Below are 14,589 nucleotides of genomic sequence, written 5' to 3'. Positions count from 1 at the left end.
AAAGAGTCATTCCATTTCAAATCAGGCAGGCAGGTATGAAAAATTCATATGACCATCACCGATTTTTTTTGAAAAAAATACAGTAGTTACAACTAAGGTACATATGAACTATCCCAAAAGGATTTTGCAAGAAAAAATTTTTTTCTTCAGTTACAGCCTATTAAAATTCTGCACAAAATCCGCCATTTTGGAAAAAAACGGCAAAACACTCCATTTGAAATGGACACTGTTTCAAAAGTATTTAACCTATTCGAATAATTCTTTTTTCTAAAAATAAATAAGGACCCATATATCCTCTAGACATCGTTTTTGAAAGTTTAGTTAGGTTTTTTGATAAAGAAAAAAATTCATTTTTGCCGCCAAAAAACTGCATTTTTACCAATTTTATGATTTTTTTTCTCCATGAAAAAAAGTTTTTTTTACTAAACGGAGATGGCAGTCTAAAGCCCTTATATGATAGTTTCATAACATATTTTATTAGAATCCTTGAGTGTATACAGCCTCGTAAATAAAATTTGAAATTTTGAAAATTTTCAAAAATTAGCGATTTTTGAAGTGATTTTACTCAAAAAACCCATTTTTTAAAAATCTAAAAATTTGCTCATTTGTACCCCATATAATGCTTAACTAGTGGATAGACACCGCATCCGGTATTTTTTCCCATAAAATGTTTTATGATTTTTTGAAAGTGACTTTATCGCCCATGGCATGCATGTAAAATAAAAATGTCTAATAATTTCAGTCACTGAAAATCTGATTATATTAATGCCTAATAGCTACAAAAACGGTGCACTTTATCAGGAACAACTAAAATCTTACTGACTTTTAATAATATATCAGTAACAAACTGCTTTTGATGATCCAGTCAATTCGTCTTTTCGTAAGACTCTATCTGTAGTTTATAGGTAGAAGAGCCTTTGGTGATAATATTAATGACTAGCTATGATAATGATGTACTTTATCAGTAACAGTTAAAATCTTTCCTTTTTTTAAAAATAAATATTAGTTTATTTCGTCTCCAAAGCTATGCATTCACCGTTACTTTCATATGCAGCAACAAATCATATTTTTTCTCTTTCAATAGTCATTCTCTTCAACTCAATTACACGACAGGGGAAATCATCAAAGGGAAGAACAATACAATGCATTTAAAACGATTAATTTTAATTTCGTGCTTTGGTTGTCATTGGCGAATGTTGTCACATAATTTTTGGATCCTACCTCGTATGATTACTTTTATACGTAAGAATATTTATACTAAATTCAAACCGTAAAACTCACTTGTAGTTTAAGAATTTAAAAAGCCCACCTGTTTTATGAGAGAAGTAATCAATTGAACATGGTTGTAAGTTGAGGTAACCAAACAGATCTCACTAAAGGTGACTATTATAGCCAGGGATCCAATTTCTAACAAAAGAAGTGCAGGATCCCTATAGTCTTCAGAACTTGTTTTAATGCTTAAGTGGCCTGAATTCGGTCAAAAATACAAAAATTCGAGTTAAACAAATAAGGAAGTATGGGAGCTCAGCTCCCATAACAATTAGGCGCTGATCAACAGAAAAATATATTTATATAACGAAATACAAAAAGGCGAATCGACTGGGTAATCAGATATTTTGAAAAAAACTGCTGGGTTTTATTCAGAATGGCATAGGAATGATGTGAAAAAAAATTGGACTACATATTCGAATTCAGTTTTGCGTTATTTTGGTTTTACTACAAAATTTCAAGGTGTACGAACGCTTTTAGGAGCCACTGAATTAGTCATTAATATAATCACCAAAGGCTCTTCTATCTAAAGGCTACACACAGAGTCTTACAAAAAGACGAATTGACTGGGTCATCAAAAGTGGTTTGATATTGCTATATTATTAAAAGTCAGTAAAATTTTATTTGTTGCTGATAAAGTGCACCATCATTGTAGCTATTAGGCATTAATTCATTAATATGATCAGATTTTCAGTGACTGAAATTATTAGAAATTTTTATTTTACATGCATGCCATGGGCGATAAGGTCACTTTCAAAAAATCATAAAACATTTTATGGGAAAAAATACTGGATGCGGTGTCTATCCACTTGTTAAGCATTATATGGGGTTCAAGTGAGCCAATTTTTAGATTTTTAAAAAATGTGTTTTTTGAGTAAAATCACTTCAAAAATCACTAATTTTTGAAAATTTTCAAAATTTAAAATTTTATTTCCGAGGCTGTATGCATCCAAGGATTCTAATAAAATATATTATGAAACTATCGTATAACGGCTTTAGACTGCCATCTCCGTTTAGTAAAAAAAACATTTTTTCCATGGAGAAAAAAATCATGAAATCGGTAAAAATGCAGTTTTTTCGCGGCAAAAATGAATTTTTTTCTTTATTAAAAAATCTAACTAAACTTTCAAAAATGATGTCTAGAGGATATATGGGTCCTTATTTATTTTTAGAAAAAAGAATTATTCGAATAGGTTAAATACTTTTGAAATAGTGTCCATTTCAAATGGAGTGTTTAGCCGGTTTTTTACAAAATGGCGGATTTTGTGCAGAATTTTAATAGGCTGTAACTGAAGAGAAAAATTTTTTCTTGCAAAATCCTTTTGGGATATTTCATATGTCGCTTAGTTATAACTACTGTAATTTTTTTCAAAAAAATCGGTGATGGTCATGTGACAGACCCTGCCTGATCTGAAATGGAATGGCTCGAAAGCAAAACAATTAACACTATCTACTAGAAATTAGGGTTAATCCACTGGTGTTAGGGTCAAAATTTCAACCATCAAAATATCACCAAACAGACAATTCTTCGTTCAACTGTAGAAACAATTTTCTCCCGTCACACCATGACGGGCAATTTCTAGTAATTATATTAATAATAAAATTTCTGAATTCAAGAGTATAAAAATCCATGCATTCTGTCAGATAGTGGTCAATAAAGAAAACAATTACTTTTTAACTTGTACTTTCATGCCTGTTACACTTAGTCAGGACCGTCACTTCATAGTTTTCTCTTTAATCAGGTTTATTATTTCAAAGTTTTTCAGGGAAAGGGATAGACGATACTTAATCAATATATATTATGGGGGAAAAAACTGAAAAATACCTACACAAATGTAATGTATTTTAAGTTCGAGGGGTAGGGGGTAACTGACCCTCTAATCTCACTAATGACAGACCTGCCTTTAACCCAACCCTGAAAAACAGTGAATCACAAGAAAAAAATAATCATGAAGTTTACTGGGTAAATTTTGAACTCATTCTACAACAACTTTAAAACTGCATGAATAACAATAGGAATTTCAAGCATCTGTTTTAGAGTTTCAAGGAACCCATACTTCAATGCAAAGAAAAAAACAAAGCTTATGAATGAAAATTCATCCAACTAAAGCTTTTGTTGAATGCCTTTTTCAGCTTAAGCTTGTTTTTTCCCGCATTGAAAAGAAGGTTCCTGGTTATCCCAAAGCAGATCTACAGTTTGTATTGCAATTTTTTGCCATTTCATGATGTTTTTGATTTTTTTCACACAAAAGTAAACATTTTAACTCCTTCCTTTACTTACGTGGTTATCATTGGGCTGGTGCATAATTATCAGGCATTCTTGTTGGCGTTCAAGCTCTTCTTATTGTCGCTGAGTTTGTGGAGGCTAATTTCCATACCTTTCCAAGCTTTTTGAGACAATGAATGATGTTTGAATGGTCCATGTTGAAGTTGTGGGGCAGCATTTGTGTTATCAATCTTTCGCCCCTTTCCACTGCTACCAAAAGTGTATGGTCGTTAAAGTTTGATGGTTGACCTTTTTCTAGCTTGCCTTTCAAGCTAGTTTTAGCATAGTTGTAATGGGCAAACCATTCTCTGCATCGGATTTTGCTGTTTGTGCCTAGTTTGTGAAGTTCGTTGAGACTAAAATGACTATGTTGCTTTCTATCCTTTCTGAAAGTAGTGCAGCATAGTATGATGAATTTGAAAATGATTATTCACATGCATTTTAAAGACTAAAAGTAGAATGACATTTTCATTCATTAATTTATAAAATATTGTAAATTTTTATTAAAGTACAACACATTAATGAAACACCTGATAATTATACACCAATCCAATAGTTTCACTCTTGTTCAACAATTTTAGAGATTTGTATAGACATCAATTTCAAACGCGAAAATATTTCTCCTTAATTTTGTTTGCTTACAAACTCCTTACTGCTTTTGAGATTTCAATAACTTCCAATGTATTATTGTTTGCTTGAATTTGAAAATTTTGGTTTTACTGTTGATAGTTTTAGTATAAATTTTAACTTTTGCGAAATGAAAAGATAATAATGATTGTCATGAGCTAAAACATGAGCTCTAAAAAACAAATTTAAAGCTAAAATAGATAATATAATATCGCCTTCTTTGAAAAAAGTGTTCTCAAACTAGTTTATTTTCATAGGGCTGAAGTTGGGGAATCATTTTTGACTGCAAGATCACAAAGGTAAGCCAAAGAAATCTTAAAATTGTTTCTTTAATTTTTAATTTTGTTCTTAAATGTTTATTCATTTATTTCAAAGGGCAGAGAAGTTGACAAATTAAAACACAAACAGAACTAAAATGAAGAACAAGGGAGAAAAAAGTCATTGTCTCAATTCTTCCCACTTCTTAAGCATATAAAAATTTATATATTTATTTATTATTATTATTATTTGAGTAATAAAATGAATTCCTATAGATCATGAAAATATATGTTTGAACCAGATTGGTTAACTCAATGTTAACTATAAAAAATTTAGGCTTTTTTTGTTTATAAGTTTTTTGAGTTTGAAACTTTTATTGTGTCTTAGTCTAATTGCATATCATTTGCACTCCCATAACAGTTTTGTGTCAGTTTTTTTTAGCAGAAATGTTCTTCAAAATGCCTTCTCTGCAAAAATGTTGCACTTGCGTTTTCTTTGCACAGTTATGCTGTTATTCATTATCTGATCTTGTACTTATAAATCAAAAATCCTTATCAGATATCTCTGTAGTTACTACATTGCTGCAACCGATCAGTAAAGGTTAAACTTTAACAACTAGATTTATATACAGTAATTCTTTAGTATGAATTGAGTGACAACGATCCGTTTTAAGTAAGTTACATAAAACAGAAAGTAATGAAAGTATGATTTGAAAATGCCATCTTTACTGGATTTATTTGTGCACTTTTGCATAACTGTGATATTTGTGGAAATTAAATTTTTTTACCTGTTTGCAAGTAAGACTTTCCTCGATTTTACTTACCCTGAATGTATGTTTCCCCACATTTCACGTTTTTTTAATCAGGTCCAAGTTTTTCCGTATACTAATGCAGAAAACTCCTGATTATCCGCTAGTCATTCAAGAATCAGGAACATGTATTTTCATTGCAAAAAGGAAACACCAATTACTATTTTTTTTTAAAATTGTAAAGTTAAACTCAGTTGTTTTATTTATTTATTTATTTATGTATTGGTTTATTGTGCTTTCTTCATGGTACATACTCTTGTTCTTTACTGATGTTAAATTCTGTTCGGTTACTGTACTATATATATTTTCACTGTTTGTAGAAAGTATTATGCATCAATACAGCCAAGTTATTGAGAAACAACAATTTTTCCCTTATTAGTCCCTCATTTTAGCCTTTTTTACGGTTTATCCGCAATTTTTCTTATTCCTAGCACTTGTACAATTCAATTTCCCTGATAATCGGGAGTTTACTGTGATGTTAGTTTAACCTGGATGAAAAATTAGTTATTCATGAATTTCCCGCATTTTACATTTTCCTCGTTAGGTCAAAAAAAAAAATATTCTAAAATAAGCAAGGTGTTTCCTTTTGTGCGTTTAAAGCTAATCCACTCTATTGAAAGTAAATCTATGAAAACAAAACTGCTACTGCTCCATCTGTCGCCGGTCTTTATGAACTTTTCGTTCACCAATCAAGATGGACAAAAAGAAGTGGAAGCACACCCCATTCCTTCTTTCAATATTGCATTAAAGATCCTACAAATAGTGAGGCTGTTTTCTTCCTCACAAAGGCCATCACAAAACTTGCAAAGTATTTCAGTCTTTGAAGATGCAGCATTTGCTTAAAACTCAATCACTAAAAACAATCCACTTTTACGAATTATTTTCAACCAAAAGCCTCGGATTCGCAACTAATTGTATTGAAATGATCTAAAATGTTATGTAAAAAATATTCTTTTCCTAAAATACAGATATTTTACCTTTTAAAGATTCATTGTTATTACCCCTTTTTCATTTGTTATTGTTAAGTTTATTTCTTTTTGATTTTGCTTTCTAAGTATTTTTCGTATTTTACGGGGTTTTTTTTTTTAAACCTAGTTCTTTGTAAAACATAAAATTGGGATTTCACCGTATAGATTTTAATTTTGTCTTGCTTTGTGAATATAACTTTGAATTTTTTTTAAAATTAGGTTTTTAATGCTAGATCAAGATGAATTGGAGGAGTTTTTTCATTTGCATAAGCAGTTCCCATTAAAAAAGCAAGTAAGTTCAAAGGCATACTTAAGGCATAATACATTTTATGCCATTATGCATGACTTTTTTTTTTTTAATGTCAACCCTTATCCTACATGAAAATGTTCTGAATATATATGATGCTAAAATGTTAATTCTATTTTTTAAAGAAAGTAATTTACAAGATTCCTCTTTTAGACTGTTTATATGTAATTTTGTGTCTTGTAGTAAAATACAAGTAGTTAAGTAGTTTATTAAGAACAGTTTTGCTTGGTTTTCAGTAGAAGTGAGAGCACATCTTTTCTTGGTGTGGCCCATCTACCGCAGCTTTTAGCAATGCTGCTATATATCTTTATTAAGACTTCAGGCACTGCATTATAATGCTACATTTTTTATTGTGCAGTGGAGTCTTGAAAACCCAAGATAATTGGGGCTCACCTCACCTAGGATTATCAGGAAAAATCTTCTAGATTTAAAATTTACATTACTCAAAAGAAATAAGGAGGAGCACCTTTTACTCCCTTGTATTAAGAAAAGGAATTATTGTTTCACGAAAAATTTAACCCAAAAATTTCAACATAAATTTCATTTTAATCTCCTCTAAATGTATTTTTGACTTAATTTTTCCTTGATATCCGTACAAATATATGTGTGCAAGGCAATCAAAACATTCATTTTGACTGCTCCTGAATCCATTTTGACGAGTTTTGTCATGATGTATGTATCAATATGTATCTGTTTGTATGTATAAATCTTGGATTACACAAAAACTATTAGTTGTAGAAAAGTTTCAATTTCCCTGGTGCTGGCCTCAAGTTGTGCACCTCCTTTTTTGATTACAAACGGATTCTCCATGTGTGGTGTTAGATGAAATAATTTTCAAGCGAGTGAATAGACTGTAATCGTTTATTGCAATTTGCAGGGTGGCGGTTTTACAATAGCCATTTTCTTACTGTACAAAAAAGGGTTGCTATATGTTGACGTGAGTAGTTCTAAGAAAAGTACTTTGCCAGGGGTTATAAAGTTACAAACACTGATCACTCCAAAAAGGATGTTAACATGTTCTCTGTGGCAAATCAATGTCAATTTTATATATCAAGTAATTATCTTCAAGGCATCTTTCAATATACATCTTGTGGTTGATGAAAATTTTGTGCCACTTAGGGAGTGTTGTTGAAACCAACCTCTCAATGTATTTTTATTATTTACTGTATGCAGTTCAAAAGTTTTACAGTAGCAAAAGTTTTCTGTTTTGAGGTTTTAATGAAAATCAAATTTTTAGCTCCAAAAAAATTAAACTTAAAATCTAAACGAAGCATTTTGGATTAAGCAGAATCTCGAATTTTCGAAACTCTACTGTACATGTTTTTATTTCAAAGAAACATTCATGATTCGCAGTACATTTATTGTATTGATTAAATTTTAAAGTTTTTTTCTCTTTGCTTCTTAACATTAACTTAAATGTAAGAATATAACATTAAAAAACCTTGTTTCAGACTGTTGTTACATCATTGAATTCTATGAAAAAATCGATGGCAGAAGAAGATGCCGTAAGCTGTTTAGTTCTCGGAACTGAAAATCAAAATGTTTATGTTTTAGAACCTGACGCCTTCACAATTTTGTCAGCTGTAAGTTTTCGAACTTAATGTTTTAATTTATTAAGTGTCATTTATTACTCTTCATTTTAAATGCAATTTGAATAGAAATAATAACAATAAATGAAACATTTTACACTTGTTGCAACCAGGATGCAATGGATCTGATTCTTTTTGTAATTTTCAGATTTCAATTTTTGTTATTTGATACTGCTCTGAGTTCTGGATGCCTTTAACCTATAGGAGGATTTAAATTATGTTAAAAAATCTGACTTCCTCTCTCCTTCTCCTTTTATTTAAATATTTGTATTTGAAAATTTCCCCTTTAGATGTCTGTGCCAAGTGTGCCTGTTTTTATGGATGTCAGCGGTTTATTTGATGTTGAATTTAGGATTATTGTAGCTTGTCGTGATGGCTGCCTTTATACTTTGAAACGGTAAGAAACAGAAAATCTAATCGATCTATGACGTAAAATTAAGATTTTTTTATGTTAGAATTTTTTTTCCTATTGTCAATTTAATTTTTGATTTTTTAAAATTTTTTCAATTTTCTTTTTTTCTTTTTTTTAAAAATTTTTTTAGGGGATATAAGTCAGCTCGCTTCTGTGCAAAGTTGAAGTCACAATGCGTTGGTTTACAAAGAGTCAACAATAATATTATCGTTGGAACCATGGATGACATGCTGAGTAGCTATAATAATAAGGTTAGAGATATAAATGGTTTTTTTTTTCTTCAAATGCTGGAAATTTTTTTTTTTGTTTTACTGGTTTCATTTTTAAAAAAATGCGAAAACATCTTTAAAAATCTAAAATAACATTTTAAACAATATATGATTGAAACTTTTATTTTAAAATTCAGATCACACTTGATATTGAATTTTTCATGAGGATAGTTTCAGTGCAATCAAATTAGAAGTTAATTAATTTGGTTATTATTTAACCCAAGTACTGTTTACTCAATGAAAACCAAACCTTATCACTGTTTTAGAAACTATTTAAAATTAATAGCTTAAACTTTTGGAAGCAGTGTAAAATAGTCAAAACTGTTGCTTCTGGACTTGCTTGCTTTACTTTTCTTTCAGAAAAGAGAAACGTTTCAAACCCATATCTTTGTTGGCTGTAATGTTCCATATGGTTTCGGCATTGCAAAATTCTTTGATATAGTATTTTTTCCCCTTTAATATTGTAATTCGTTGTAACTTAAAAAAAAAAAAAAAACGAATGCAGTTATTGGCTTTAATAAAGTAGAAAATCAACATAATTGAATTAAATTCATGGCTAAGCAATCACATTGCAGGCATACTTTTCAGAGTTAACATAGAAATGTTTTCACTGCATAATTTAGGACATAAATAATCCAAGTAAAAAACTTTGGGTGGATAAAATGAATAAAAAACCACACATGTGTTTGTAATTTCTCTGTATATTTTTATTTAATTATATTGATTCTCAATTTTACTATTTGTTCATAAAAGTAAACTTTTTGTTTTACCAAGTGAAGATAATTAATATACAGTGAAATCCCATTACAACCAACCCGATGGGACCGATAAAATATTTTGTTGTAACCGAATATTTGTTGTAACAAAATCATCTTAAAATTTTCTTTATATTTATGAAAGTGTTAATTTTGCCAATCTACACTCTAATATAATTTAAATCTGTAACATTTACCATTACTAACGATATAAAATGTAATTAAACACATTAGCTAGTCAGAAAAAGCTAAGAGAAAAATATAGATATTGACCTTTCATTCAATGGTCGTCTTCACAAAAAGTGCTATTTTTTTTATACAAGAGATTTGGTCCCAGAGGACAATATAAAAGATTCTAATTTATGAAGTCACTTATACTGATCAAAAGAACAGTTGAAATCCTGCTGAACCCCTTGTAAAATCAAGGGGTGCCTCAGGTCTGGTGCACAGAAATTGACTGCACATGACTAGACCGTGGTTTTTGTTGTCACACATCAGCTTACGTTTCAGCAAAAGTGGATTTCCACCTTGAATGACTCTGTTTTGAAAGTACAAATGAAGTTTTCATGTTTAGACTTATGACAGTCGTTTTTAATTTCAGGAAATTGTATTAAGTACAAATATTCAAACCATGATCGCCCATATGTAAAATTTTAAGGTAGTGCTCATATATTTTCCCCATGGAAACCAATTTCAGTACAGATTAGAGTTATTAAAATTTGTCATTTTTGATAACTTATTCATTAAAATTTGTCATTTTTAATAACTTATTCATTAATGGCTGGAGAAGAAATGTTTTTTCAGTTTTGCAAAGAAAAAAGTACTAAAAACAAGAGGAAATTCTAATTTCTGGAGGGGGGGGGGTGAGCCAGCACTTGCCCCTCCTCCCCCCCCCCCACATGGGCACCTATGATTCAAACTTGCATTGAGAAAAACATTTCGTTGTGACGAATTTTTGAAGAAATTCATTTCATTACAACAAGATTTATATGTTATCTTAATGGGTTTAAAAACATTTTTTTTTGTAACAAATATTTAGTTGCATCGGTATTTGTTATAATGGGATTTCACTATAATATATTGTTTAAAGTGTATAGCAAGGCAAGTTGTGATCATGGATGTTTTTCAAGAGGTACTCTGACATGTGCTCTGAAACTAAGTTTAGTTTCAGAGCAGTGAGAGGCTTTCTTTAAAAAAATCTGTTTTGATTAAATCTTACAATATATTTAGTTAAGTATTTAAATTAAGTTTAGAAATAAATTTAAGCATGAAAAATGAAGATACTCATGTTATAAATTTGTTCAAAGAATCCGACATTTGTGAGTACTAGATAAATTAATGTGATTTGTTTTCCTCTGACACAGTTTTCTGATTTAGTGAAAATTTACTTATGTAGGATTTAATATTGAACTCGATTGTAATACAAATTATATAATTATATTGCTTACGTTTATAATAATATAGCATGATATACTGTAATAGCACTCATTTTCGTGAGCAGCAATTTTCGCCAAAATGAAGATAAGATATGGGTGATTTCGCAAGCTGAACATTTTGTGAATTTTACATGAGCTGAACCAAAAGTTGATTGCATATATGAAATAGAAATATTTTGTGAGGCTTAAATTTTTGCAAGTTTGATGACCTCATGAATGTTAAAGCCTTGTGAAAATAAGTGCTTTTACAGTAACCTAAAAGCAAATTAAATGTTACTCTAGAGCAGCAGTTCCCAACCTTTTTGATTGTGCGACCCACCAGTTTTGTAGAAAACACGATTGAGTCCCACTAACAAATACATTACTTTAAAGCCAAAATTTGCTTTCGGGTGGGAGGGGGGGGGATTGCTGTTGCATTTCAGCATATCATTTGGGGGGGGGGCGAGTTTCTCAAATATGAATTATACCTCAGTATGGAACAAAACACATATTGGCTAACAGCAAGTAATGATGATATGGGTTTAGAATTAATAAAAATAGTGTCGAAAAACAACTTAAATTTTTATGAGAAAGTTTGTAATTCATTTTATAATAATGTTATCATGCAAAGTATCTTGATATTAGTTTTCATCTTTTAATAAAGTTTTAATGCTTGATTTTTTAAATACAGAATAACTGGAAATCTTCTTCCTAATCCAGCAATGCTCAGTGTCATGCTCTTTTTCCCGTAAGCTTTGTTTTTCCCCTATTGAGCTTTGAAAATAATTTTCTAACCCCCTGAGACACGAAAATGAATTTTCTCTACTAGATGAACTGATTGGAATAGTTGAAAAATAATTGAAGTAACGAAGTTAAGTATGAAAACACATCTTGCGCTTCAAAATCACGCAGGACGGTCATTCCAGGTTCGAGTAGATTAGAATACTACTTTGCGACATTTCTACGTCACAACCAATCACGTGAGCGAAAATCTCGATCTCGCAAGCTGACGAGCTTGGAATGACCACCCAGGTAATTTGAAAAATTGTGATGGTCTTTATTTTTCACCATTGAATAGTCTAGTCTCTAAACAATTCTTGCCTCATGCTATAATTTTTTTTTATAATTGAAACATTTTATATTTTGTTTTCAATATCCAAGCCAAATACTATAGAGTACAGGAATATAGAGATAATGATACAAGAAAATTTTTATATCAAATATTGTGTTAATTTCATTAGAAACTGAATCTGTTCTTTTTTACAATATGTTAAATCAATGTTTGATTTTACATCATCATGTGCATTTCTGTCACCTCTTCTAAATTCATTTAAATATTCTCTGCGCCTTTTTAAAATTGTCTTGGAGTAAGAATTTTTTGGAAAAGATCTACACTTGGTTGAAATATACATCTACGCGAAATTTATCAATAGTTTCATTTGTAGCTTGAACTAAAGTTTGAACAGTCCAAAAATTGAGATTAGCTGGTTGAAGAAAGCATTATTCAAAAACTGTCCTCAATACAAACAAAGCAAATCAAAATTCAAACGAAGATATGTTAAACGACATTAGCTTTTTAACTATTGAAAGAGTTGTTTTCCAAAATCATAGCTTTGAAATTATCGAGGAGGGTTTTTATGGTTTAAAAGACCATCTTGTGTTCTCTCTTGAAGAAACTCTTGTGTCGCTCCGAGATTGTATTGTTAAAGTGCCCCAAGAAAAGGTATTTGTTGATGTGAAATATTTTTGTTCAAAAATATCCTGTATTTTTAAGAAGTAGCTATGAAAGCGTACTATGCATTGAGTAGTTGAAATGTGTTTCTAGCAGAAGCAAATGATGAACACTAATTTAACACACTTAAAATATGACCATAACAATGAACGTAAAATACCAAGGTATTTTCTTGTGAATATCAGGCAGCTACACCACTGCACGGGCCTCTCATAACCATTGTTACAGAGTACACAAGAATGAAATATTTAGCCTATATGAGGAAAGTACGTCTTCAGTTAAAATTAACCTTGATTCTTCATCAGTTTTTTCTGCTCTGAAAAGGCCAGTAAAGGCTTGATGAATTTCGAATTAATCATTCAAAAAACGGAAAACACTTGCTCATTCATGTCTGGAAATGTGTCAAGTTTCATCAACCCCATTAGAGAACCAGCAAGATTTTTTTTCATGAACATTGATTTGCGATTTACGTAAATTGAATTTGCTCATTTTTTTTTATCATTCCTCTCAAAAAATTTGGGGGTGCGACCGCCCCCTCTTGACCCCCTTATTTGCCGCCCCTGGCTGTAAGGAAACTCAAGAACAAGTCATCAAAGTTCAAGCTCAATGGGATTTTTAGGGCTGTTTTTCCCCTCCGAGGGAATCAAAATCTGGACTGAAACTGGATAGTTTTAGTCTCAAATAATTCGCAACATTCAATGCATTTCAGTATATATATTTTTTTAACTGCAATGTAAAGTCTCATTCAAATAGGTAGGTTGTCGAAAAGCCTCTCAAGTACTTCAATTCACTAGTTAGTTATGCTAGTTCAGCAAAGGAGGAACATTTTTAACTTGCAGTTTGTGGGAATTTTCATTAAAGAAGTTTTTGATTCATTAGATTTCATCTTCAATTATAAGGGAGTATTGGAAACCGTAATCCTAAAGTTCCTTATTGGCGATGAGCCAGGGAGAGTTGTGACGGTATATCCAACAAATAAATTTTAGCAAAAAACGGTAATTAATACCCCAAAATTTATTTTGGTTCAGATTCTCAACCAGTATTCATGGCCCAGTAACACACTGTTTGAGGCCCACTTGTGGGCCGTGGCCCTTGAGTTGGGAATTGCAGCTCTAGAATTCTTTTATCCTAGTAGTTGAACTGAAATATGTGTTTTTGGAAATTTATTTATTAAAAAATGTGCTTACTGTATGTTTTAAAATTAATTTAAAGAAAAAAAAATGCCTCAAATGTAGAGTATATTTTGTTAAATTCTGTGTAATTTATAGGGTAAATGTCAATGGAGCATAAAACTTCCAAGTAATATGGTTACTTTAGAATCACTGGACATCATGCAAATGGGAATTCGACTAGTTGCTGTGGCTCTGGGCAATGGAACCGTTCATTTTTATCAAGACAAATTTTTAGTAGATGTTTTAGCAGCTGAAGACGTTGTATCGGCTATAAGGTTTGGGAGATTTGGACGTGAAGATAATTCTTTAGTGATGTGTATGCGAGGTAATTAGTGTAATTTGAAATTCTGTATTAGTTGCAATTCTACAGTTATTAAATACTTATTCAATGATTTGTTATTTATCTACATTATTTGAATTAAAATTTAATCTTCATCACAAGTGTTAAAATTCCTACTTTCATATTCTTTGGCATTTTTCAAAGTTCAATTTATCGCATTTAATAGAGCACACCAAATCATGAGAGCATAACATAAATATTTTGTTAACTTTTAAAAGCAGTTGAACTGTAATCCACTCTTAGAATTGTAATGTGTTTCATATTGAATTTTTTTATTTATAAACAAGTTACAATGTATAATAAAATGAGTTGCCAGTTTTTTAAACTTGTTATGCATGTAGTATACTCAAAAATTCACAGGAAACATCAAAATAAATGTTTGCAAATATTTACAGCTTGATG

The 14,589-nt window shown here is 30.6% G+C and overlaps 1 protein-coding gene across 2 annotated transcripts in view; it reads left to right on the top strand.

Moving 5' to 3' along the window:
* Nucleotides 1-14,589, top strand: part of LOC129224354 (Bardet-Biedl syndrome 1 protein homolog) — a 72,907-nt gene that overhangs the window by 32,257 nt on the left and 26,061 nt on the right. For both annotated transcript variants that reach the window (XM_054858798.1, XM_054858797.1), the window contains exons 6-11: nucleotides 4,420-4,461; nucleotides 6,416-6,488; nucleotides 7,955-8,086; nucleotides 8,383-8,489; nucleotides 8,635-8,755; nucleotides 13,944-14,172. In XM_054858798.1, coding sequence (XP_054714773.1) covers nucleotides 4,420-4,461; nucleotides 6,416-6,488; nucleotides 7,955-8,086; nucleotides 8,383-8,489; nucleotides 8,635-8,755; nucleotides 13,944-14,172 — 704 coding nt within the window. The remainder of the gene's footprint in view (nucleotides 1-4,419; nucleotides 4,462-6,415; nucleotides 6,489-7,954; nucleotides 8,087-8,382; nucleotides 8,490-8,634; nucleotides 8,756-13,943; nucleotides 14,173-14,589) is intronic.

This window comes from Uloborus diversus, chromosome 6 (genome assembly GCF_026930045.1).
Source record: "Uloborus diversus isolate 005 chromosome 6, Udiv.v.3.1, whole genome shotgun sequence".
Lineage (NCBI taxonomy): Eukaryota > Metazoa > Arthropoda > Arachnida > Araneae > Uloboridae > Uloborus > Uloborus diversus.
The sequence above is the reverse complement of the archived record's forward strand: the minus strand, read 5'-3'. Positions and strand labels throughout refer to the sequence as shown.